General features: G+C 35.4%; 1 protein-coding gene and 1 long non-coding RNA gene across 3 annotated transcripts in view; both read right to left on the minus strand.

The window, feature by feature from the left end:
* The window catches only part of LOC134746575 (uncharacterized), a 72,753-nt gene that overhangs the window by 14,276 nt on the left and 34,029 nt on the right, over nucleotides 1-24,448 (minus strand). The gene's annotated exons all lie outside the window — the stretch shown is intronic.
* The window catches only part of LOC134746572 (estradiol 17-beta-dehydrogenase 11-like), a 58,290-nt gene that overhangs the window by 14,276 nt on the left and 19,566 nt on the right, over nucleotides 1-24,448 (minus strand). The window contains exons 2-5 of one of the 2 annotated variants that reach the window (XM_063680992.1): nucleotides 23,627-24,040; nucleotides 2,114-2,238; nucleotides 1,563-1,673; nucleotides 835-1,082 (exon numbers count right to left, since the gene is read on the minus strand). In XM_063680992.1, coding sequence (XP_063537062.1) covers nucleotides 835-1,082; nucleotides 1,563-1,673; nucleotides 2,114-2,238; nucleotides 23,627-23,933 — 791 coding nt within the window. In that variant the 5' untranslated portion in view covers nucleotides 23,934-24,040. Of the gene's footprint in view, nucleotides 1-834; nucleotides 1,083-1,562; nucleotides 1,674-2,113; nucleotides 2,239-23,626; nucleotides 24,048-24,448 lie in introns of both variants that reach the window. The other variant, XM_063680991.1, reaches the window with a different exon arrangement.

The following is a 24,448-nucleotide window of genomic DNA, read 5'->3' on the forward strand; positions in this document are numbered from 1 at the left end:
AAGTGCAATAACGTCCCCTTCGCTGCACAGTTGTTTAACGCCATCTATTGACCTTCTAATATTTTTACAATTGTACGAGATGAAATTCGTGTTATACATATTTATTTAAAATTGCTTCTCTCTTCTTGCTTCTTGTATGGCATAAAACGCCTACATGTTATTCCGTCTGGCCATAACTTATCATTCAGATAAAAATCCAACTTATTTTTCTGAACTATAGCTTTAAAAGACTGACTTTAAAAGGCTGAATATACATTAAATTATTAATTATCCACGTAATTAATTAATAAAATACAATAACTGATGACATGACATAAACAATGCTACAAAGAAACAGAGATGTATGGAATGGAGTAGCCACAATAAAAAGTTTAACGTCGGTAATGTACGTCATGATATGACGTATAAGCTTTAGTAGCACTGCACGTTAACACGTTTTTCATGAACCTTAATTTGAGTAATAAACATTCGCTAAAGGTGGTAATCGCCTTGGTAAACATAATTTTAAAGCTTGAAAACTGGCGTACGGTAATCACCCACATACCTTTAAAGTTCATCGACATATCTTATTGCCTTTCGAATGAATACGTTTATGTACAATTACTTCTGGTAGTATGACCTTTTACAACCAGAAGTCAGAAAGCATATGTTCCATAATGAAAAGAACTTGTTTTTTTATGACGTGGGGTCCAATATGGCAATGGAATTTAATTATGCCAAGTTTAACGAAGTGTACCTACAATCTACAATACACGCCTTTAGGACATCGTCGAAGTTGAAATACAGTTAGACGCATAGTAAAATATACATATTATTTATTAAGATTCTACTTGCCTCGAATTAACCTGCTCGAACATGCCCGTAGACCGTATAAAGTACGGACAGATGAGCGACGTGGTCACCCCCTTCGCGCCGCGCACCTCCAGCTCCAATCTCAGGGCTTCATCGAAGCCGCAGGCCGCAGACTTCGACGCGCAGTAGTCCACCAGCTTGGCCACGCCTACGTGGCCCGCCATGGACGCTATGGTCACTATGTGGCCGTCGTTGTGTTCTATCATCTTGGGTAGGAAGGCTTTTACCGTCTGGAAAAGGATGAGGAATTTCTATGAAAAGGTACCTAAACATGTACGGATAAAGTCTGCTTCTTTTGATAATTTGGTAGAGAATGTAGAGATACATGCAAAGGAGTCAAGGAAACTTGCTGGTATGTAGATAGGTAATATGTTCAAGTTTGTGATTTACGATAAGATCTGATTAAAGCGTTTAATATAAATTAGATCAATACGGCTAATAGAAGTAATAAAATAAGAATGGGCTCACATTTTCGCTGCCAATGTACCTACTTCAGTTCTTAATGATCATAGCTGATCCCATTTACTTAATGTACCGTAAAGTGGTCCTACTTGTTCCCCTGTGGGTAATTATGCACTAATTCTGTAAAATGACAACGTTTAATATATTCAAATATTATATGTATTCCTATGTTTACTATAGTAGTAGTAAACTATAGGTTGAGCAAATATTGAAGCAAAGCAGGACCGTGTTTATACTTAATTGCTTACCCATATATGCGCCAAAACGTTGACGTCAAACGTCCGCTGTATGAGATAGTCCGGCGTATCCAAGAGGTACTGCCCCGACACCACGCCGGCGTTGTTTATCAACAGACTTACCTGCAAGAACAAATTGAACAGTTGCTCAAGCACCTGACAAGCCAACGAACAATGGACCACATTTATCGTGTTTTTTAATGCCGATATCAAAATGTGCCTTGACAATGTAACTGTTTCTGATGACGACAGAAATAATGCCTATAAAACCGGTTCAGGCGTAAGTGAACTGATCTTTTGTGTACGCTAGTCGTAGTAGTTATGCTATTTACTGTCATTGATCTCTGGAAAAGCGAATCGTAGACACAATTTGATTCCGTTTTAAGTACCTACATGTAATTATAAACTTACCTAATAATAATAATAGTTAGTTAATAAATTTAATTATCTTACAGCTGACCGCAACATAGTATTAAAAAGTTGTGTATTCAAACCAATCTATTTTAATAAAACAGGCTTGTTTAAATCCTATTCATTCAATCCGATTAATGTATAACACTTACCCTACCGACTTCCTCGTGAACCTTTTTGGCGACTCGGTAAATGTCTTCCTTATCGGCTAGATTCACCACGTAGGAGTAGCAGTCCCCTCCAATACCCTTCACTAGTTTTTCCGAATCATCCAATCCTGAAACAACAAAATAAGCACATTTATTATATCGTAACTATAATAGGATACCTACCTAGGTATATCTCGTTGCTAATAATTTCATGGCTCCTTTATTAACATTTAAAAGACGCGGCAACAATAGTCTAGCAACGAGTTATGAAACTCCTAGGAATAAACCTTGGTCACTAGTCAAACTTTACGAAATGCTTATTAGTTTCTAAGCGTCAAGATCACGTAGATAAAAATATGTCATAAATTGAACGACCAACATCATTACGAATATTACGATCAAGACATTGCGACCTGAGATTTTGACGGACGGCCGCAGGGCCCGCAGGTCGGTGCATGTGGTGTCGACGACCTCGTTGGAGATGATTCGCAAATTGGAAGCATTAAAATGCTTTCTATAGTCCCTATACAATGTATAAATTGTAGATGTGATATGGTACTTTTTAGATTACAAAACAAAACAATATCCCTATAAGACAGGTTTACCTAGTTTAGGGCTCAGGACACTATTCCTAGGCTGTCTAACAATAGAATACTCCTAAAAATGTAATTCTACTATGTAATAAGCTGCATTTTTGATACACAAATAAATCATTTTCAATTTTTCTTAATTCTTTTTTTATAATTAATTTATTAATCATTACCTAATTAAGACCATACATATTCATAATTTACCATCCTATTTATAATGGGTACTACGTGTAAACCACAAAACTGAGAAAACAACACAATATATATATTCGATGAAAAATAATTAATCAGTTTAATGATAAATAACTACTGGGAAGTTACTCCTCTTCTTGCGAGCGCTTTAGTGGCAGTAGATACATAAGCTGTAGGTTAGATTTTACGTAACATTTAATTTAAATACGGCTATATCCAGGTTCATGGAAAGTTACCAAGGCTAAATGATGGCACAATAAATAACATAACAATACTCTTTATTGTGCCCGTAAATAGAAGAAAGAAAGAAGAAAGAAAGAAAATACATTTATTTGACGCCACAACATAGTACATAAAAAAGAAAAGCATGCAGACAAAAAAACATTTGGACGCCAAAAAGGATCCCCACTCAGCATAGTGCCGCGGCAAACCGTGGCGCTGGTTTTCTGTGGGGACCTGGCTTAATCTAAAAATAATGGCGACACGTACGCCAACGACACACAAATAAATAAAATTTCCATTGACATAAAAATACAAACATTATTAAACAGAAAATTAAGACAAACAAAATATTAATAACCGCCTTTTTTAAATATATTTATAACGAAAGTTACAGAAAAAACCAACACCAGAACGAACTAAACTTAAGACTAAAACTAAAACAAATACTAAAACTAAAACTGTTTTGTTTTGTACAATAAAGTGATTTACTACTACTACTACTACTAAAACAAATCATCAAATTGCCGCGGAAATGTAAAAGTGTGTGTGATAAGTGTGCGAGTGAGTGACTGATATGTTACTGTGATGTCTGTAATTGAATTTGTAACAAGTGTGCACGACATTTCGATTTGAAGCCACTTAACGACTTCAGCGAACGGATTGGTGGAGGCAGGTCATTCCAGATCTTCGTAGCGGCGTGCCGGAAACAGCCACGAAAGGCCGATGAGTGGTGACGAGGGCAGACAAGTTGCAGGTACCTAGATGACCTGACCTCCGAGGATCTGGAGTTATGAGCCCAGGTTAGCTTATCGTAAAGGTACGAGGGTATCTGGTGGTACACAATGCCAAACATAAGCGACGCTAAATGGACCTTTTGACGCGTGGACATCTTCAGAATGCAGTTCTTATTTATATATGGCGTTACGTGCGAGCGTGGAGGGACATCAAAACAATACCGTGCACAGGCATTTTGCACTCTTTGTATTAATCTCTGAGTACGCGATAGGAGGCGCGGCCCGTAAACTGTATCACAATAATCAAATCGTGAGAGAACAAGTGCATCGCATAACCTCACCCTAATCTGAACACTAAGGAAGGATCTTATTTTATATAGAAGTTTCAGTCTATAAAAGCAATTTCGAACCACATTAAGCACATGTTTTTCAAACCTTAATTCTCCGTCCATAAGAAGCCCCAGGTTCTTACTCTCTTCAACACGTTCAAGAACATTACCGCCTATGTGCACTTCGAAATTACTTTCAGAAAGCTTTGCTATTTGTTGTTTTGTACCCAGTAACATGACTTTAGACTTTGTAGGGTTTAGTGCAAGTGCGTTTGCTTGTGACCATCCAGCAATGTGCTCGAGAATGAATAGAAGAAATGTTAGTGTTTAAACAAATTCAGCATTGACATGCGATATTTCGCGCAAGGGCGCGAGTCTACAATCTCACTACAATCTTACTTTGTGAGAAATTTGATGAATAGCGGTAACTTTTGAAATTCAAACCTTCACATATCTCTTTATACGTATTATACCAATACAAATACATACAATGTTAAGCATGCAATAAATGTTAAAGGGAACGCTAATGGTCAGAGGATAACTCTCCTCTAACAACAAAAGTCGCGTAGGTATGCTAGCCGAATAATCGCGATGCTTGATGGGAATAACCTTTGTCAAAATGTGTGAAAAAATTTTCAATTAATGAAAAACAAAAAAAAACAATATAATCGAATTAAGCACCTACTTCTTTTGAAATATTTGTCGTCAAAAAAATGACAATTTAAAAACTGAAGGCCGCTTTAAGTACCTAAAGTTAAAAATTGAATGTCATGTGTATGCAGAATCAGCAAAACGATAAGCATAATAGCACCCCTGCATACATATTTGTGTGCAGGGGTGCTAAGCTAATATTTTTGCTGATATAAAAGACATATAATTAGTGCCAATTAGACTGATAAATTAGCATCTATATTTATGTACCTACATGTATATTACTAGAGTGCAACAATCTGTTTTCTTTTAGTATGGTTGCAGAGTAAGTGGTTCAGTCGAGATAGTGACTATAGAAAGTCAATGCATCTACAATGTGTGGTAGAATATAGGTAATATGACGATCAAAGACTAGCGACGCAACATATTATTAACCCACAGATACGCGAGCATGCATAAAGCATTGAACTTTCCATACGAAGAAGATGCAAATAAAACGTACCTTATTGTTTCATTGTTAATCCTCGTAAGTCAAGTGTCATTTGTCAAATAATATTTCCGTTTTTTTATGTCTCACTGAAGTCGTCAATTAACACAAACGACTTCTAATTACCCAGTACATACATAAACTCATAAAAAGAGCAAAAAATTGTTTACTAAGTACTTTAATTTTCTGAATGTCATTACAATGACAGTCATGTCATTAGAATGACATTACAATTGTGGGACGAGATCCTTACGTTAAGGTAGTTAAATAAATAAGAATACCTAATGTTAACACTGTACTGTATACTACATTAAATGTAGTATACAGTATTACATTGTGACAAACAATTGTTATGAATCCAACTACTATACCTATGTTTTGCAGCACAATGTTTAAGTAGCATTACAATAACGAGCATAAAAGTCCACGCGAAGGAAGCCGGCAACAGCTAGTGGAATCATAGCATTCTGTTATCAGGTTATCACCGTAGGTACTATCGTCAGTACAGTTACTGACCAATCAACAAGTACTTATATCAATCAATAGAAGGATACCTTAGCGGATCTCCCAGAAAATTATAAAAATATCGAAAGTGGTTCGAGAAAGAACGCGCACGGTGCGATTGCGCTGCGGAAGCGCTTCCTTCGGCGCAGGCGCGCGCTGGCATTGACACACTAAGCAGCTTGTGATGGGCTATCTATTGCCATTGCCATCTTTGTGGTACTTATTACAAACTGTACGTAGCTGAAACATTGTTTCTCTATTTCAAAATATCTCTATACCAAATTTATTAATCTATAACTAAATCAGTTCAGCGGTTTAAGCGTGAAGAGGGTTTTTGACAAAATTAAACTTGTATTAAATTTAATTAGCTTTCGTTCGTTTTGTGTAAGTAGTCATGTCGCTAAGACGCAAAGTTTCCAAGATATAAGTAAAAAACCGAAAAATGGGACCTTCAAATCAAACCTGCCTATCGCAGGGGGAGCCCTCGGCTCAGGGCTACGGCCGGGGACTTTTGATATGTTCACCTCCTAACTAGTCCAAACAAAGTTACAGAGTCAAAAATTTTGTTCCAAGCATTTCCCTCTATACCTTTCTGTTTCTTGGCCTATTAGGGCTCCATTTTCAGTGCAAAACCTACCAAGTAATTTTTAATGTTTGTCATGTCTGAACTCCAGGAGGAAGGAAATATGTACAGTGATCTGCAGAGAAAATTGACCCCCCCTGCATAGAAGGTGCTAAGCGAAAAGTATTGCTGACTGTACAAACAGATTTCTATCAAATTCTAGCATTGATATTAATCTAGCATAGCATGGAAAAGTTTTGGAGAGATACAATAGCGGACTTTAAATTACTTCAATTTTATACAATGAGGGTCAGCTACTCGTAATTATCGTAATTCATTTTAGCCCTCAAGTACTTAGATTGAATTATGCAAAAGTACTTTTATATATTTTTAACCTTGAATATGCGATATTTGGTTCTCGGTCAGCATTTCACAAATTAAGCATATTTTGCTCAGAACACGGTCAAAGTCGTGACGATGACGTACCCATCTCGGTCCAGTCAGCAAAGAAAACTTTCGACGGCGCACGCACGTGAGGCATTTGCCAGGCACGTGTCGTAAAATGTCTAAATTTACTCTAATGTTATTATCTATCATGCAAGTCACAAACATGATTGCATGTCAAATGTATGAAAACTACGAGTATTTGTTAATTTAAAATTTGTATGAAACCATTAACGTTGCAGCGCATCGTATTTGAAAGGGATTTGGGAATATACTTACTTTGCTATACTAGTTAGTACCTTCAGCAAATATCTGCAAAACTTATAACCAAACGAAGTAAGCATTTACAGGCATTCCCCTCTGTCAAAAATAGTCGGCCAATGCCAATGGTCATACGCAATGAATGGACTGACGTTTATCTGACATGGCTATTTTTACGTTACGTATACATTTGAGCATTTGACGTTCCCCTCCCTGCAAAAATCGGCAGACTTTTTTGTACAGAAAATTACAGTCTCCGTTTGGTTATATCCTCTAAACTGCAAAATTACTTAGAAAAAAAAATGCTTTATGCGTAACAGCTAAATATACTTATTGTCTGTTAGGTATTGATACTCATACGCTATGTTTATTAAACAGAGTTTTTATAAACATTGAATTACTTTTCTAGTGACAGTAATTCACATTTACTTACATTTTTATAGTGACAATTATTTTTAATTTTAATATTCTTTTTTAAATACTTTATTCATATTGATTAAATAATGTGCTTGTTAAAACGAATACTTTCCGATTAATGTAATGTATGAATCTTATCATTCATATCATAATTACTTTTGAACGACTTAGATCACAGTTAGAAATGAGGCATTAGAATCTAACATAAATGTAAACCAATTTAATTTTATTTTAACGATCATTCAAATTTAATTAAGAGTACATATTTAGTCTTTGTACTATATATTATACAAAAACGATATAGTACGAAAAATACTATATTTTCATCACTCAAGAATGGGGTATACAAATGTCACCGATATCGCATCGTATGCGACTTGAATTTTTAATTCGCCTCAAATCGGCGTCCTACTTTTTTTAAATTTCCCAGTAAATACTATATTTTTTCAATACTTTGACAAAAATACTATATGTGTATAGAAAAAAGGTGGCAACCCTAGTACATAGGTATCTTTATAAAAGAACTCCGTCGTGCCCTAAAAATAACACGCAACGTCAGAAGTTATATGTTGTGCCGTGGTCCACGGTACACTTGTTCCACGGCCCGTGGAACAAGTGTACAATAACGAGTTCACTGTAGCGATCTTCGGCTGCAGAGGTAACGGTGGTGTCGGTGGTTAGGCCAGTTATAAATGTAACACTGTTTTATTGTACCTATTGTTTGTTTCCGTTTTCTTATTCATAATTTATTTTAAGATAAGATAAGATAAGATAATCGTTTATTTGATAAAACACGAGTTACATATCAGATGTTAATATATACAAATTCAATTCTTTACATGTCTGGCCGGAATTTCAGCATTCAAATATTTATCACAAAAATAATTACAAATATTAAATAAGAATACATACCTTCATTAGGTTGTTAGGTTAGGTTGTTATTTAGCCATTAACTGTTACTTTAAGTTTACTGTTTCCTTTTTTTTTTTAAATGCTGTGTTTACCTCTAATTAGTTGTGCATCACTGAATGTTTTGTTTGTTTTTTGAATTAAATGTCAGATGTAATAACTGTTGGTAGACCTTAATAAATAAAATAAAATAAAATAAAAAATAAGAACAAAGATAGATATAACTCCGTAATAGATGGATACAGTCTAAGGAAAAAACATGCCTCGAAAATCACGAAAATTTGATTCTCGAGGCATTTCTCGCGCCACTAGTTTAGGCCTACTCTCGTATAGAGGGCGTTGATTGTTTCGTTTGTTATTTATAATTTTAACGCATACCAGTGAAAGAACATGGGTCAAAATCAAATAAAAATAATTAATGCAAATAAAAAAAACATTTATCCATATTTAAATACATTTTATCGTATTTTTATAAATATTTATTTTTAGTTTTAAAGTGTGTCGACAGATGGCAGTGAATTTACTGGGGTTACAAAATTTACTATGACAGTACCGCTCTAGTATAAGTTACTCTATGATAAGAAGTACCGAAAAATGTTGAAAAAATGTCAGTGAGTTAACAGCATTAAATAAAAAATACACGACATAAGTATGTCATCGGGGGCCTCTTTTAGATGTATTTTAGATTAGTTTTAGTTTCTGCTTTTTATTTTTAAGTTTAGTTTATATGTTATATGTATTTACTTGTTATGTTTTATTCATGAGCATTTATTTTTAAGAACGGGCATAATTACTCATTTTAATCAGGCATATATTTTTATGGTTTTTGTATGATTTATATGACAGTACTAATATGTACTAGCATATTACTACTGTTTTTTATATTGACAATGTATAATCAATACTGAATAAAAGAATATGAATAAATCATAAAAATATCAAACATATTATAAAAAAATGAGTTTTAATACCATCTAATAAATACATATCGATTGATATTAAAGTCTTAAAAACAAAAAACTTAAACGTAAATAATATCATGACTTGACTTCTACCGTTTTAAGCAATATTTGGCGACAATCGTCTAAATATATGTACATGTACCTACACTTAATTATATCGTATCGTAATAATGGTATTGACCGTAACAGTCCGAAAGCTCGTAAAAGCTTACATAAGTGTGCATAAGTTTTCTGCCGTAATTAATACTTGTAACGCTACTATCATTTTTAGGAAGGACAAACACTGCTTGACCTTAACCAAAATAACTGGGTCAATGTGAACTACCAACGATTCGATTTCAATATAAATTCAGTGCATTCTTTTCAATTAAGACCTGAATAAACAAACTGAACATTCAGATCATTGTGTCATTGAGAAAAATCATCTGTACAAGTGCGACATAAAAAAGCAGAAATTAAATAAAATGGAACTAAAAAATTACCATACTAAATTGTTGCCATGTTTAAGCATTTTACGTCAAAAACGAGACAGTTACGTAGGAAGTGGCGCCCTAATTGATTTTTTACAATTTCTTGTCGGACTATAAGAAAGAACATTTTCTAGACAAACGTTTTAAACAGGCGACTAACACTTGACCTTCATCAACTTGGACAATTTCCATCAATGATCAATGTAAAATTCGGGGTCGGTAAGTAACGAGGTAACGACGGTACCTATAGCCGGTAGCGTCATAGGGTCAATTTTTACTTGTGGGTTCAGCAATTTATGGTGAATTGGCATAGTCAGGCGATAATAATTATCATCAATGCCAGCGTATTGAAACAAAGGAATGAATTGTTGGAAACCGGACTGTATTGAAATCTTATTTATTCGCAAATTAGCGGAATTGTTTTCGAGTACCTACCTAACTTCGTTGTCATTACATCATCGTAAAATCGCCATCAGATATATCGGAGCGGCCAAGGTGTTCACAAATATCTGAACAAGCACTCTAACGCCATGACAATAGAGGCGTGCTGAGATATTTGTGAGCACCTTGGCCGCTCCGATATATCTGATGGCGACTGTACAATCATTAATTATTAATTTATTAATTAATATTCATAAACTGAAGTTTTAACCACATTTAAAAATACGCTTAGATAAATGTATACAGTCGACGTCAATAGTATTTTATGCAATCGTGACATAATGGAGAGCTTTTCAGTCGAGTACGGCCACGAAGCTTGCTGAGTGGTCTTAATTAGGTACGAGATTGAAAAGTTTAATTATATCACTATTGTATACAATACTTTTTCTACGAGTCAACAAAAATAATATTTTAAACTACTAGAATCGTATAGGTAAACAAACCAAAAGTATACAGATAAGACACGAAAGCATCCGCGATACATTTATACTCGTACGCGCCCCGGCCGATGGGGCCCGGCGCCCGTTGCCCCCGGCGGGTTGGTCAACGACACCTTCTCGTAACTCATGAGGCCCCGGTACCTGCTCCTTGCTAAATTCAAATTTTAGACAGTTTTTTTCTCAATGTTGGCCACCGTAGCCCATGGAGACTAACAAGCAATGCTAAGCGGTTTCGTAGTATATGGATGTAGTGTAAGGGTGACAGTGACACATTCGCGTTTCAAACTTATGAAGCAAATGTTTCTACTATACAACCTAAAATAAGTAATTCATTTGAGCTATCGTTTTGTTTCATCCTCTTGACCGCGGCGAGCTGTGATTGGTCAATTTCATTATAGTCGAGTAAACCGTTTCGAAATGAATATTATAGTTGAGTTGGGAATCCATACATGAAAACTACCCAATTAAGCTTTTGTATATGAAATCTTAATTCAACAATTACAGTCGACGAGTAGAAAAAGATATGTTTACACTTTTGCACTTTACTCCTGTGTAATAAAGCGAAAAATATGAACATTTATTTGACGTCGACTATACCAAGCTTCAAGATTGCAATTTAGATCTTGAACCTAATTAGTGTGAGTTTCTACGAATTATTCTCAATAAAGTAATTATGTTATAGTAATAATAATTTACATGACTTGCAAGTTTATTCACCGTAATAGAGTATACGGTAAGAAAGAGCATTAGAGCAGAAGAGCGTTCGAAAGCGGTAATCCAGGTGGAATTGAAAATGTCCGGCGATTACGCTGTGGTCAAAACGCACAAGAATTTTAATGAGAGAAACACGTTCGGAAACCTACGCGTGCTTTTATTCCCAAAAGGATTATATAAGTTGCATGAATATTCACTAACGCACCTACATATAAATAGATCTACTCAAAAATTACCCAATTACCTAATAATAGACATATTATTATTTATTTGTAAACCTACAAATTTATCTTAATAGAATATTTAATGTTCATTCAATAATTTCTTTTATGTATCACTTATAGTGCGACAAAAAATAGTAGAAATTAAATAAAAGGCGGAAAAAATATGCGGTGTTGACGCACTACCTATTTGTCCCTCTTGCCGTGGAAACCACTGGCTGTTGGTGTGCTGAGGCCAAGACTTTTATTGGGGAAGTGGGCAGACGGTTGCGGGAGAGTGGTCATGACCCTCGCTCCGGGTCGTTCCTTTTGCAAAGGTTGTCCATCACTGTTCAACGTGGCAACGCGGCGAGCGTGATGGGCTCCTTTGCATCTGGACGGGCGCGGGGCGCATTTTGTGAATAGTTTTTGTGTTTGTTAGGTTCTAGTTTAGGTTAAGATTTTTGTAATGTTTTATTTTGTATGACATGTATGTATCCTTGGATTAATTATGTATATTCATTTTACCAACATAGTATTTAACTATTAAATAAAATGGAACTAAAAAATTGCCATACTAAGCCATGTTTACGCATTTTAAGTCAAAAAAAAAATCCTTGGAAGTGGCGCCCTCAATAATTTTCTACAATTTCTTGTCGGACTATAAGTTTAGGTGCGCAGTGGGGAAAAGTGTAGAAAGAAATGTGGGTCATATTTAAGAAGATAAGGTGCTAAAATGTAATAGCTTCACATTTAGTTAATGTAGGTATAGCTACATGAACAACATTTGGTAATAAAATATAAAATACAATATGTTCCGACTTGCACAATTATTATGCATAATCATATGATATGAATAATGATAATGATATGTAATAAATATGTAACATGTTGAATGTCTTGCCGCCGCTGTCGAGTGTTCTTTTGGTGGTGGTTTATTATATTTATTTGCGTATTTATTATTGCGGTGGGAGGGTGTGAACTTTAATTGCATGTAAAAAATACGCAAGTAAGTGTAACGCGTTAGCACTGATTGACTAGCACGTTATCTTTTCGCGGATTAGCAAAATTTTGGTATTAATTAATATGGATTTCCGCAAAGTAACGCCTGATTCTATTCATTAAAGTGAGGCAGTTAAACTTTTGTCATTTTAATGCTATGCAGAGTTAGCTTGGTCCGATTCTATGTCACTCGAAAAGTAATCTTAATGAAACTTTTTTTATGGCATTCAGGAAACTCCTAAATGTTGTACATATTCGTGCTTCATGTTAGTTCGAGATGTTGTTTAAAATCATAAATGTGCCATGTTATCTAATCGCTATCTGAATCAACAAAACTATTAGGATTATAAAAGAATATCCTAGAATCTCTAAAACGGTAAGTAAATGTTGTTAACCTCGATTGCTTGGAAAAAATTCAAAAACCGAAAATATACATATGATAAACAGCCACAAACTGACAAAAATATATCCTTCACGTTGGCAAAAACAAAGACTTGTTCCATTTATTTTGTTTAATTGAAGGCTTTTGTAACCTGTTTGGCACTAGAATTATAAAAGATATAAAGGTAGATAATAAATTATTTCGGTAAAATCTGGATAGCATTGATATCAGCACGTCGGGCCTTGTTCAGGGTTTCATTCCGTAGCACATTTTACTTACAAAGTAATATACTACTTTTAAATGTTTGGCCCGAGGGTTAACTGGTAGAGAATGCACACTGGCATTAAATTCGCTTTTTGTAAAAATTGTACAATAAAGTTTAAATAAATAAATATGTATGGGGGTCAGTGGCAGAGACAAAGTATAAAGTCGTTAGCTATTCAGTTCTATGATTTGGCTACCGACTGTAACTTTATTTCTCTTCTGTCAAGGCGCAATTAAAATACCTAACTAAAATAATTAACCCTCAACACATTTATAGGTACTGTTTTTTTTTCGATCATTTTCATATGCTTTGTCGTAACTTTTTGAAAAAGCTTTGTAATCTTTGTATAATATACATACACTTAGAAATATAAATTATTTATTCGTAAGCACAAACACAAAATAGAAAATTATACAAAAAACAACATAAAAAGGAGAAAAAGCCACGAAATGGTCTCATCTCAGTATGCTGCCGGAATTTGCTTCCTAATTTTACTTTGCTTCCCGTAAAAAATAAGTAAAATGCATGCCTAGTCAATTTCACTCACAAGCAGCTCTTCATTCCACAATGGTGGGTCTAATTAACACAAATTCAAAGTGCCTAGATTTCATTTTCGTTGCCTCTTTCGTTACCTCAAGTTACATTTTATATTATTTTGCCTCTCCTCCTCGTATTTTCAGAAGAAATTCTAAGCGAATCAAAATCACGAGCATAGCGAGTTTCATAGGATCTCTGGCTTGTATTCATACTGATTAAAAATCAGCATTCGCAGCAAAATTACTCTTATTGTATAAATATCTATTATTTTATGTAATAAATTTTATATAATAAATGTTTCATCCAAACACTTTAGAAGATGCTCATTCACAATAATCACAATAACACCGGTTATTTAAAAGACATATCTACTTATTCTATGGTCACATGCAATAATTATAAAGTATAATAAGGCAATGACTAGGATTTCATTATTATTTTTAATTTGTGCAGGTGTTTAATGGCATTTGCATTATGTATTAAGGAACTGACACTTCTGTTTTATTCTAGTTATAAATTCTCTTTTCCTTTGTCTTACTGACTACACTGCTCCTATAGAAGTCTACGAGCACTGCAATCACTGCATGTGTTTTGTGTGTTAACAGTTTATAATTTATAGGCAGTTTTTTACATATGCGTTTGAACATATGATGAACGTATAAGTAGTTTAGTTATGTCCGTCTGTCTGTTTGTAGCTTAGCTTATATACGTTAGCTACCTAATATACATAAATATAAATATGTTACGTCAACATGGCATTATGAAGGTCTTTTTACGGGTCTACGCTACTGTAATAATCTTGTCTTACTTGCTTTTTTCATGACTGTAAAGTCCCGAAACAAAGATGTAAATACCACAATATTTACCAAGAAATGCGAAGCGTGCACAAAATCGATCTCGATTAAGAGTCCCCGGCAAGCTCGGCCGAATTTCACCTTCCCATGCAAACGGAGTTTCGTTCTCATTTTAAAACTACGGGTTGGATTGTAATGAAACTTTGCACATACAATGACATGAGGTATATCTAGGTCTGTAATTAGTTTATATAGCTCCAGTTTATAAAACAAACGAAATAGACCAAAAACAGGTTTTGTATGAAAAACTTAAATTCGCTGTATTTTTTAAAACTAATATGGTATCTGAAGCTACATAAACTAATAGATATACCTTATCCTATTGTAAGTACAAACTTTCATTGCAAACTAGCGACTCGTTTTCAAAAGGGAGCGTAACTACGTTTGTATGGAGACCCGAGCTTGCCGGGGACCCTTAAGACCCGTACAGACGATGTCCAAAATATGTGCCGTATCGTATTACAACATAGTAAGATGCAAAAATAACACGTCTCTGAAGTCGACCTACAAAAAACCTTCTGTCAGTAACGAGGCCGCATTACCGGTCATTGTAGGCATTGTACGATTTTCTATGCTTCTGTCGCAGGGGCCAGTACTTAATTTGTCTCATTTTACTCTGGTTTGTATTCGGATGTTACTACATAAACTTGCTCCAGTTTTGCGTCAGTGTTAGTAACACACTAATAAATACAAGTCATTTTATGCCCTATGACGCCCGGCTGTGTTTGTTTTGTATCTATTATCTATTTGCAAATATTATTTTACCATATTTATTTACATACAAGATACATACAGTGGTACTACGTAAACAAAATAATAACTAGCTTAAATCTAAAATAGGCCCTTGAGGCATTGTACCATTTTTATTAGATATCAGCTAACTAGGTTACTAGCAATTACCTGTAACTGTAAATGAACATTGTAACGGCACGGCATTCATAGTCTATTCAACCAAATAAAAGTACCTGTCATAAATTCTAAAACATTAAAAAGTCATCATGCTTTCAAACAATGTCCTGCTTTACTTCATTTTTCTGAATTCAAAATATACCTCACACCATTTAAGTAAGTAGTCCAAGAGAAAGCTAACATTTAACATTTGTTTTTTTACACATTCCATTTAAAATCGTCATGCAAAAAACATGGTGATCAGGTTTATCTATTGCCTGTTTGAATTTTATTGTTGGTGTTAGAGCTGCTAAAAGATTCGCAGATTTATGAGCTTTCTCCCATTTCTCTGCAATTACAAGACGTCTGTTAATTTTAATAGACAATTAAAATTTTGATATACTTTCTAAAACTAACCCCATGGACTGTCATAAAACTCATAAAGAGTAATTTAATCTCCAGAGCAAGAAAAGCTATCAGTTACACCTTTTGTGCAATTTTGTTCAGATTTAGAATATTTTAAGGACTTTTCACGTTAGACTGGACCGAGTCCGGGCCGGAACTTCGTTTTTTATGGAAAGCATCACGTGATAATTGGTCATTTGTCATAGAAAAGTAAGCGCCGAAAGCTCCGGCCCGGACCCGGCCTGGTCTAACGTGAGTCATCCTTTATGCTGCGGTTTGGCATTGGAACTAGTTAAAAACATGATGAATTACCCGCGTCACTGTGAGTATGAAATAAGGCTTCGATTATGTCGATCCTTTATTATAGACATCCTTTGTTCTTAATGTTGTCGTCATACAAAACAGGTTATTTCTGACACAAAAGAAGTAGACAGAACAAACATTTTCCTTTTTCGGAGCGTTGACCAATACAAATAAGGACACTGAAAACGAAAATGGCGAACATTCACTTCCTTTACAAGATGAAATCTCAGCAACGGCACGTCACCTTCAACCTTGTTCATGTTTCCTAAAGCCGATACAGCAAACAAAGATATGTGTTTTGGAGACAACCGTCGCGTCGGCGAGAAACGTGAATTTGTGTGTCGTAAATCCATGCAAACATACGGCAACTAAGCGGACTTAACAAAGAGAAAACTGTCAAGTTTATTACAGTCAAACTTTCATTAAGTGGGACCTGAGAAAACTGTTTACCTCTTAATGGGAATATTTCTGTCCCATTCATATTCCTAGCCTTACGTATAGGTACGGTTAACGTATAGGTACGGTTTACGTATAGGTACGGTTTCTAACTATAGTCCAGGAAGAGTAAAATGATGTTACAACAGTAACTTTTCATTCAATACACCATTTATTATGAAAATATTTTTTACTAAATAAATAATAGTACGGATGACCGTTACGAAGATTTAAAGGCCCACTGACTATCAGTCCGCCGGACGATATCGTCCTGTCAGTTGATCGTAACTGTCAAATTTTTGTTCTAACTGACAGGCCGATATCGTCCGGCGGACTGATAGTCAGTGGGCCCCTTTAGAATTGATATGGGAACACACATGTACATACATAGTTGAGAGCTTTCTATGTTGAGGTTATATCGTAATCGTAAATGTTTATTTCTAGTTCAGTTAACGGATATCGTATAATAATTAACAGAAGGTATTTTATTAACTATCTACGTATTCGTTTAGCCAGATCCGAAGTAAGCTTAACAGAAATCCATTTATTTAAGTATGGCAATTAAAGCTTTAAAGTACATAGGTACCTAAACGCTTAGTTGAAACCATCGTTTTAAATCATCGCCGTACTTAACGTGCATATAATAATTAATGTTGTGCAAACGTCCTCGACATGTGGTGCGAGTATGTGGCCGGTGCACGGTGTCGTTAAGGCTTTACGTTTGTTTGAACTATTTCGTTGGAGAGCCCATGTAGTCCATGTACCTACACTCCACCCGGTCACTATTCTAGGCCACCTTATAATATTATAATAGACTTCTTACGACTTTAAAGTGATGATGAAAAATAAAACGTCCTGTAGAAAAGCCTCAGAATCAGAAAGTACCTACTTTTTCAAATGATCATCGCAATCGTCACTTATAGACTCAGAAATCATAAACCGATAAAACCGGAAATACCGGAAATCCGGAAACCAAATTAAAATTCGGCATGCATGTGTTCATGAAATAAGGCAGTTTATAAAATGTTGACGGCGAACGTGGATCCAGATATGTGTAAAATAGGTCATTTTACTTCTTTTAGCTTTTATTTACACCACACCATCCGAAGTATAACGATGGGGTTTATGTTACCACACACGCTTTGTAAATTTAGAAATAAGTTGTATTTTAAATGTACCTCTATTGTTGAACAAAACTCTAATAAATTCAAAATATTTATCAGTACGGTTTTTACTCACTATTATTTTTAGTCGCTTTTGGCGACATGTTTCGGATTCTTTGGGAATCCATCCTCAGGCACGAGTGTCCGCGGCGGTTGTACGTCGTGTACTGATAAATATTTTGAAATATGTCTCAATAAATTCATTCATTCTTATTGATACACTTGTTTATTTACTATTATAATCTGTTTGCTACTATTGAATAAAGATTTAATTAATCTTCCTCATTCACAGTGTTCATCCTCGTGAAATTATATCAATTAATATTTAACAATAAGTAGGTACTCTTCTACTACCTACATAAGTATAAGGGAATAACGATCCTTACTGGCATTAAATTATACGTATTGTATAATAGTAAGTAAGTAAGTAAGTAAGTAAATATTCTTTATTGCACCAAAATTATACATTTTACATACATGTAAAACTACAAAGAAATATTTAAAGAAAAAATAGAACCAGGTAACAACAGGCGGTCTTATCGCTAAAAAGCGATCTCTTCCAGACAACCTTTGGGTAGCAGGAAATGTAGAACTCATACAAAAGTCAACAGGTAGTGCAAAGAGCTTAAATATGGAGACTATTAAACACAAACACACATACTACAATTACTACTTATACATATAAGTATTAAAACGAAACCTAACACACAAATAAATATACAATACAATATATATATATATATATAATATATATTTATACAAGCATATATACAATATATAAAATGGCAACTTAAGGCAGAGATAGAAAGTATAGTTTTAGCTGATTTTTGAATATGGGGAGAGATTTAGCTAATCTTAATTCTACTGGTAAAGCATTCCACAGCCGAACAGCCCGGAAGGTAAAAGAGCTATTATAAAATTTAGAAGTAGATGAGGGAGAAGCAAGAATATGAGTCTGAGAACATCTGATAGAAGAGAGATACTTGAAACGCTCTTTGAGATAAGGTGGTGTAGCGGGGTTAAAGAGAATGCCATAGAGAAGGGCGAGAACATGAGAGTCACGGCGAAGACGAATAGGAAGCCACTTGAGCTGAGAACGGAACTGTGACACATGGTCAAATTTGCGCAGACCAAATATAAACCTTATACCGAGATTCTGGAGGCGCTCGAGCTTATTTAGCTGGTCCTCCGTAAGGTCCAGATAGCAAATGTCGGCATAATCTAATATGGGCAATAAGAGGGATTGAGCTAGCGCAATCTTAGTGGCGTAAGGCAAGAAATTACGGAGTCTGCGGAGTGATGCAGTTGCAGCAAACATTTTCCTGCTAACCTCATTCACCTGAGGTACCCAAGAGAGACTCTGGTCCATCATGACACCGAGATTCTTTACCTGCTATAATAGCTAGTTGCGTAACTTTAGAAATCTAGGTATCTATCAATAATTATGAACATGATTGTTCCGGTCGGCAGGGGTAGGTACACTAGCATCGTCCGTCGCCCGAGGACGCAATCCGGTTTGCTGCACCGACGACCTTGCACTTGAGACGTTGCATAACAGACTCTCACTCTACTCTTTATTGCCTGCTATTAGAACTAAAGCATCACGACTTCACGACTCACTACTCACTACTGTTCCGGCCGGCAAGGGGTACGCTTGCAATGTCCGACGCGGAGGACGCAATCCGGTTTGTTGCACCGACCTTGCACTTGATTATTGCGTAACCGACTCTCACCCTTTATTGCCTTATAATATTAATGAAATCAGCGCTTTAGAAAACCTCAACAAAATTGAAAATTTTGCGAAGGCCATCATAACATGAAATAATAAATTAAAGCCTTCCCTATCTCAAATCTCAAATTGAACTGAGTTTTCATTGCTTGCGGCGTAATTGGGATACCAACTCGTATCTCACGGGCAGAGATATGCAGTTACGTTTTGCTTTTTTTTGTTTCACTACGCCGTGTTAATCTTTAAACCATTAGTTGGCATTCTCTTATTCTCCTCTGTAGATTTTCAGAACACGTAAATTGTAGTTGACCCCATACAAATAAGTTGTTCGAGAAGAGAACAATACTTACTTGTGAAGAACGTAAATACAAAGAAACATAAATTGCTCATTATAAGATACATACTAATTAATCGTGTAAATAAAAGGCACTTTAATTCAGTTCAAAGCACCGTATATACCTAACAACATAGAGTAACTTATACTAGAGCGGTACTGTCATAGTAAATTTTGTAACCCCAGTAAATTCACTGCCATCTGTCGACACACTTTAAAACTAAAAATGAAGATTTATAAAAATACGACAGAATGTATTTAAATATAGATAAATGATTTTTTTTATTTGCATTAATTATTTTTATGATTTTGACCCATGTTCTTTCACTGATATGCGTTAAAATTGTTAAATAACAAACGAAACCGTCAACGCCGTCTATACGACTGTAGGCCAAAACTAGTAGCGCCCTCTGAACGAGAATCAAATTTTCTTGATTTTCGAGGCACGTTTTTTCCTTAGACTGTATCCATCTATTACGGAGTTATATCTATCTTTGCTAACAATTATCTATGCTAACAATAATTAACGTATATTTAAGTATTTACTTAGTTTTTGTTTGTTTATGCAATATTGACTGGATTGTATTGTATATTAGGTATAGTAACCGAATGTCGAGTAAAATAAGACAAAATATTATTACAGTTAGTCTTGCTCTGTTATATTTACTTAAGTTCTTAAAATACTTGTAATTAACACAGTACCTACGTAAGGTCCATAAATAATAATTAAGAATCTCGTAGTAATCACCAAATTCTTCCGATCAAGCATGGTTTGCTGCCTAATAACTAAAAAATTATCATTTGCTCAACATATAGGTAGTTTGTTTCAATTTGATATTTTGTTACGGGAACTAAAATATGAAATGTTCAAATCAGTCTGAATTATAATTAACATGGAATTATAAGTCTAATTAACCTACATTAACTGGTTGCAAATATTCTTAGATAGTAAATAAATAACGGTTCTATATCAAAGTAGGTATTTCACAGGACTATAAACGAAACTTGTTCTAATTGCCTGTTTTTCTGTAAAGTTTTGCATTGAAGGTCGAGCTTTAAACGCTTCGCTGAGCATGGTTTGAGATTGAATACAGAATTCTACAACGACAGTCTATTCCAATTAACAGATAATATAAAATATTGTCGTCGGTTAATATCGCTTTCGGTTCGGTTTATTTCATGAGATGATATAAAATTAGAAACTTGCAGGCTAGGTAGATTTAATAAGAGGAGCTAATTTTATTTTATTTAAAAAGAAAAGCTTACTAATTGTATAAGTATTGACACGATCAGATAATGTCCGTTGTCCGTTAGAATTAAATAAAAAATCGCCTTGAGTATAATGGATATTATACTTCTCTTTAATATTTATTGTTTTGATTAGACCGCGTGGAGTTTATTCAAGCAGTTTGAACGAGTACACACCGATCAGCTGTTGCAAAAGCATCTCCGGCCTTAGGACAGAGTGGTAGGGCAAACAGTAGGTTGCGACAGGCAAGCTAGGCAGCAAACATTAAACGAGCATGCTAGGACACCAATCGGCACGCCGCGCCGACACGCATTGCCCCCGCGGCCCCGACGCGACATTGACTCTGGATTTTTCGTAATCGCGCCCGAAAACTTGCTCGATACTTAAAACCAGTTTCTTCGGCATAAAAACGTAACAAACGTTGTTTGACCGTACTCTGAAACGAGTTGATAGCGTGCATCGTCGTAGTCACAGCATAACGACATTCCTAAATGTCAAGGCAGTGTTCGTTTGTTCTTCTTCGGTTTAAATGACCCGCCTAAATGATAGAAAGTCGATGGAATACAATAGCAATAAGTAGCTGATGCTGCATGTTGATGACAGTAATAAAGCGCTTTCTATGAATTACCTGCACAAAATTAATCAACATGCATCATTATTCTGCTCTAGGCTCTAAGTACGATAATTTTCTTAAGGCCGCGCTAGATTGCATCTTCCACATTAAAATGCAATTTTGCAATGACCTTCTGACATGACAGAATTGCACTGATTGCTTTACCATAGCATGCCATCTGTCTATTTATATTGTTATCTCAACTGCCTACTTGTATTGTTATGATAACTGCAAAGAAAATTAAAATTGAGCTCTCTAAAATGTGCTCATTCGGTACAGGATAATGATCGTTGAGTTTATCCGTTACGTAGGATTAAATAACGGTAATTATAGGAGAAGGATGCGTAGGTGTTACCTTCAAATCAACATCCATCTGCTTCACACAAAAACGAAACCGCGAGATATTAAAAATTCGCTCCGTCGAATTAAGATTAGTGAATACGGTTAAACCAACTTTAACAGTTATTATATCTGGCCAGTTGCAGTGCAGTAAGTAATTAGTAGGTGTTCGCACTCATAGTAGCCAGTGTATTGCAACGTTCTTGCTATACGAAGCAGTGAATCCTGCACTAATCAAGGCTGCTGGTTTCCGGTGCAAGGCAACCTAACCGTCACGTCGTGCGGCGTGGGGAAGATGGAGTGGAACGTGGAACAATCAGCGGTTACAATTTGACCAACTAGAAGCGTGCTACAAATCATAAGGCAGTTTCGACCGCTAAATAACAATCTGATGCCAAGCGGCAATCGAACGTGACTATCGCGGTTTAACAATTTTTAAAAAGAACAAAAGTTGACCGCAGTTATTGGGTGGGCCACGTCAATCTTTATACAATGTGGTATGATCATTAGTTTTATCGTAATCATAAATCGCGAACATTTGTCTTGTTCGCGTGAAGCAATATCATATTCTACATGAAGTGTTGCAACAGTCGCATTAGGCTGTCAATGTAGATATTTGCACAGTGAATACAGTGATTAAGGATGTGGATGGAACGCACTTTACATATATCTCGGGGTTAGGAAACCACGATCGCTCACAGTTTTGCAAGTGCAACAATGCTGGCAATCACTAGAGATACCTATACATCAACTACACTCATGAGTAGTGAAAACGGCTCATACATCATAACATCTTTGAGACACTACACTATATGGTATCATCGCATAACATCTTTCAGACAAAGTGACACGTTTCCATTGATGTCATTGAAGGTATTTCTGAATGTTCTTCTTTCTAATTTGTGATTAACGAAATTACAGCTAGAAAGTCTTCGGTATTTAGCCGAGTAGCAAAACAATATATTTTTTTAGTAATTACAATGAAATTCTGTAAAAGAACAACGTTCCTATTCAATTAATCCATATATAGGTATAAAATGGTGAAACTATAAATCTATAATTTCCGACGAAATGCAATTTATTGATTTATTTATTTGACAGTGATATGTACAGTACATGCTGTATAAGTAATAATGTATAAGTAATAATAATAAATGTCTGTTTTTCTTTTCGTCATTGCCTAATTTATATTGTAATACAAAGTTCGATTACACCTTGACTCGCTAGAATTATTAGCAAAAGTATGACTTCATAACGATAATATCATGTATGTAAATAAACGTCTGAATTACGCAAGATCATGTATCACGCATGTCGTCAAATAACTCCTCCAGCCCGCGCAGCATGGTTTCCCCTGTCACTAAGTCCGTCACTTTCGCACTCACATACTTGTTAGAACGTGACGGGCATGGTGATAGGCGTACCGTGCTACGACTCCTGATTACAATCAACACGTACGTGGTTTTATGCAATAAAAATAATTACTCACCTTGTTTGTTAATATCCCATAGCACGACCTTGCATCCCAATCTCGCAAGGCGAAGCGCTATGAGACTGCCCAGGCCGCCGCCTCCGCCCGTCACCACCGCTATTCCCCCCTTCAAATCTTTCTTAGGATATCCGACAATGTATCTGTATATCCCGAAGATAATATGTCCGGCGGCGAGGAGAAGGAACCATATAATATCGAAAACGGTCTGCACTATAGTATATTTGTTTCGCATGCATTCTGGGATCTCTCTGGTCAGGGGGCCCTCCCTCATGCCGTTGATATACTCCTGGGTTTCCACGGACATCTTGAAGGGGGAACTGGTGCGCTAGAGGGGGCTGAAGTCGCTGTGCATCACTTGTGTGGGATGTCGTTGGGTGCTAGCTGGGCTGACACATAGTTCACTGAATTTCGCTGTCATCTGAAATCAAAGGAAGATCACGTTAGTTGGCTTATCAGTAATAAAGTGTAAGTAGAGTTTTAAATGTCCACAGTAAGCTAAATTGGTTAAAATTGACATTGTCGGTATTTTCCCTGCATGCTTAATGACAAATTTATATACTGATAGTTTTTCAAACATGTGATAATTGTACAGGTACGTACTTGTATAAAATGAATCTTATATCTTCCTAAGCCATCACTTAGTCAAATGTGTATTTTAAATATTATCCATCTATTTTAAAATACGCTGCTAAATAAAAACAAACTATGCTAGAGAACTGCTTTAATAAATAGGCACCCACAAATAAAACAATACCTGTAATTTAATTTATCACTGACATACAATAAATAACATAAATTAAAATGATGTTTGTTTTCTAG

This window comes from Cydia strobilella, chromosome 13, assembly GCF_947568885.1.
Source record: "Cydia strobilella chromosome 13, ilCydStro3.1, whole genome shotgun sequence".
Lineage (NCBI taxonomy): Eukaryota > Metazoa > Arthropoda > Insecta > Lepidoptera > Tortricidae > Cydia > Cydia strobilella.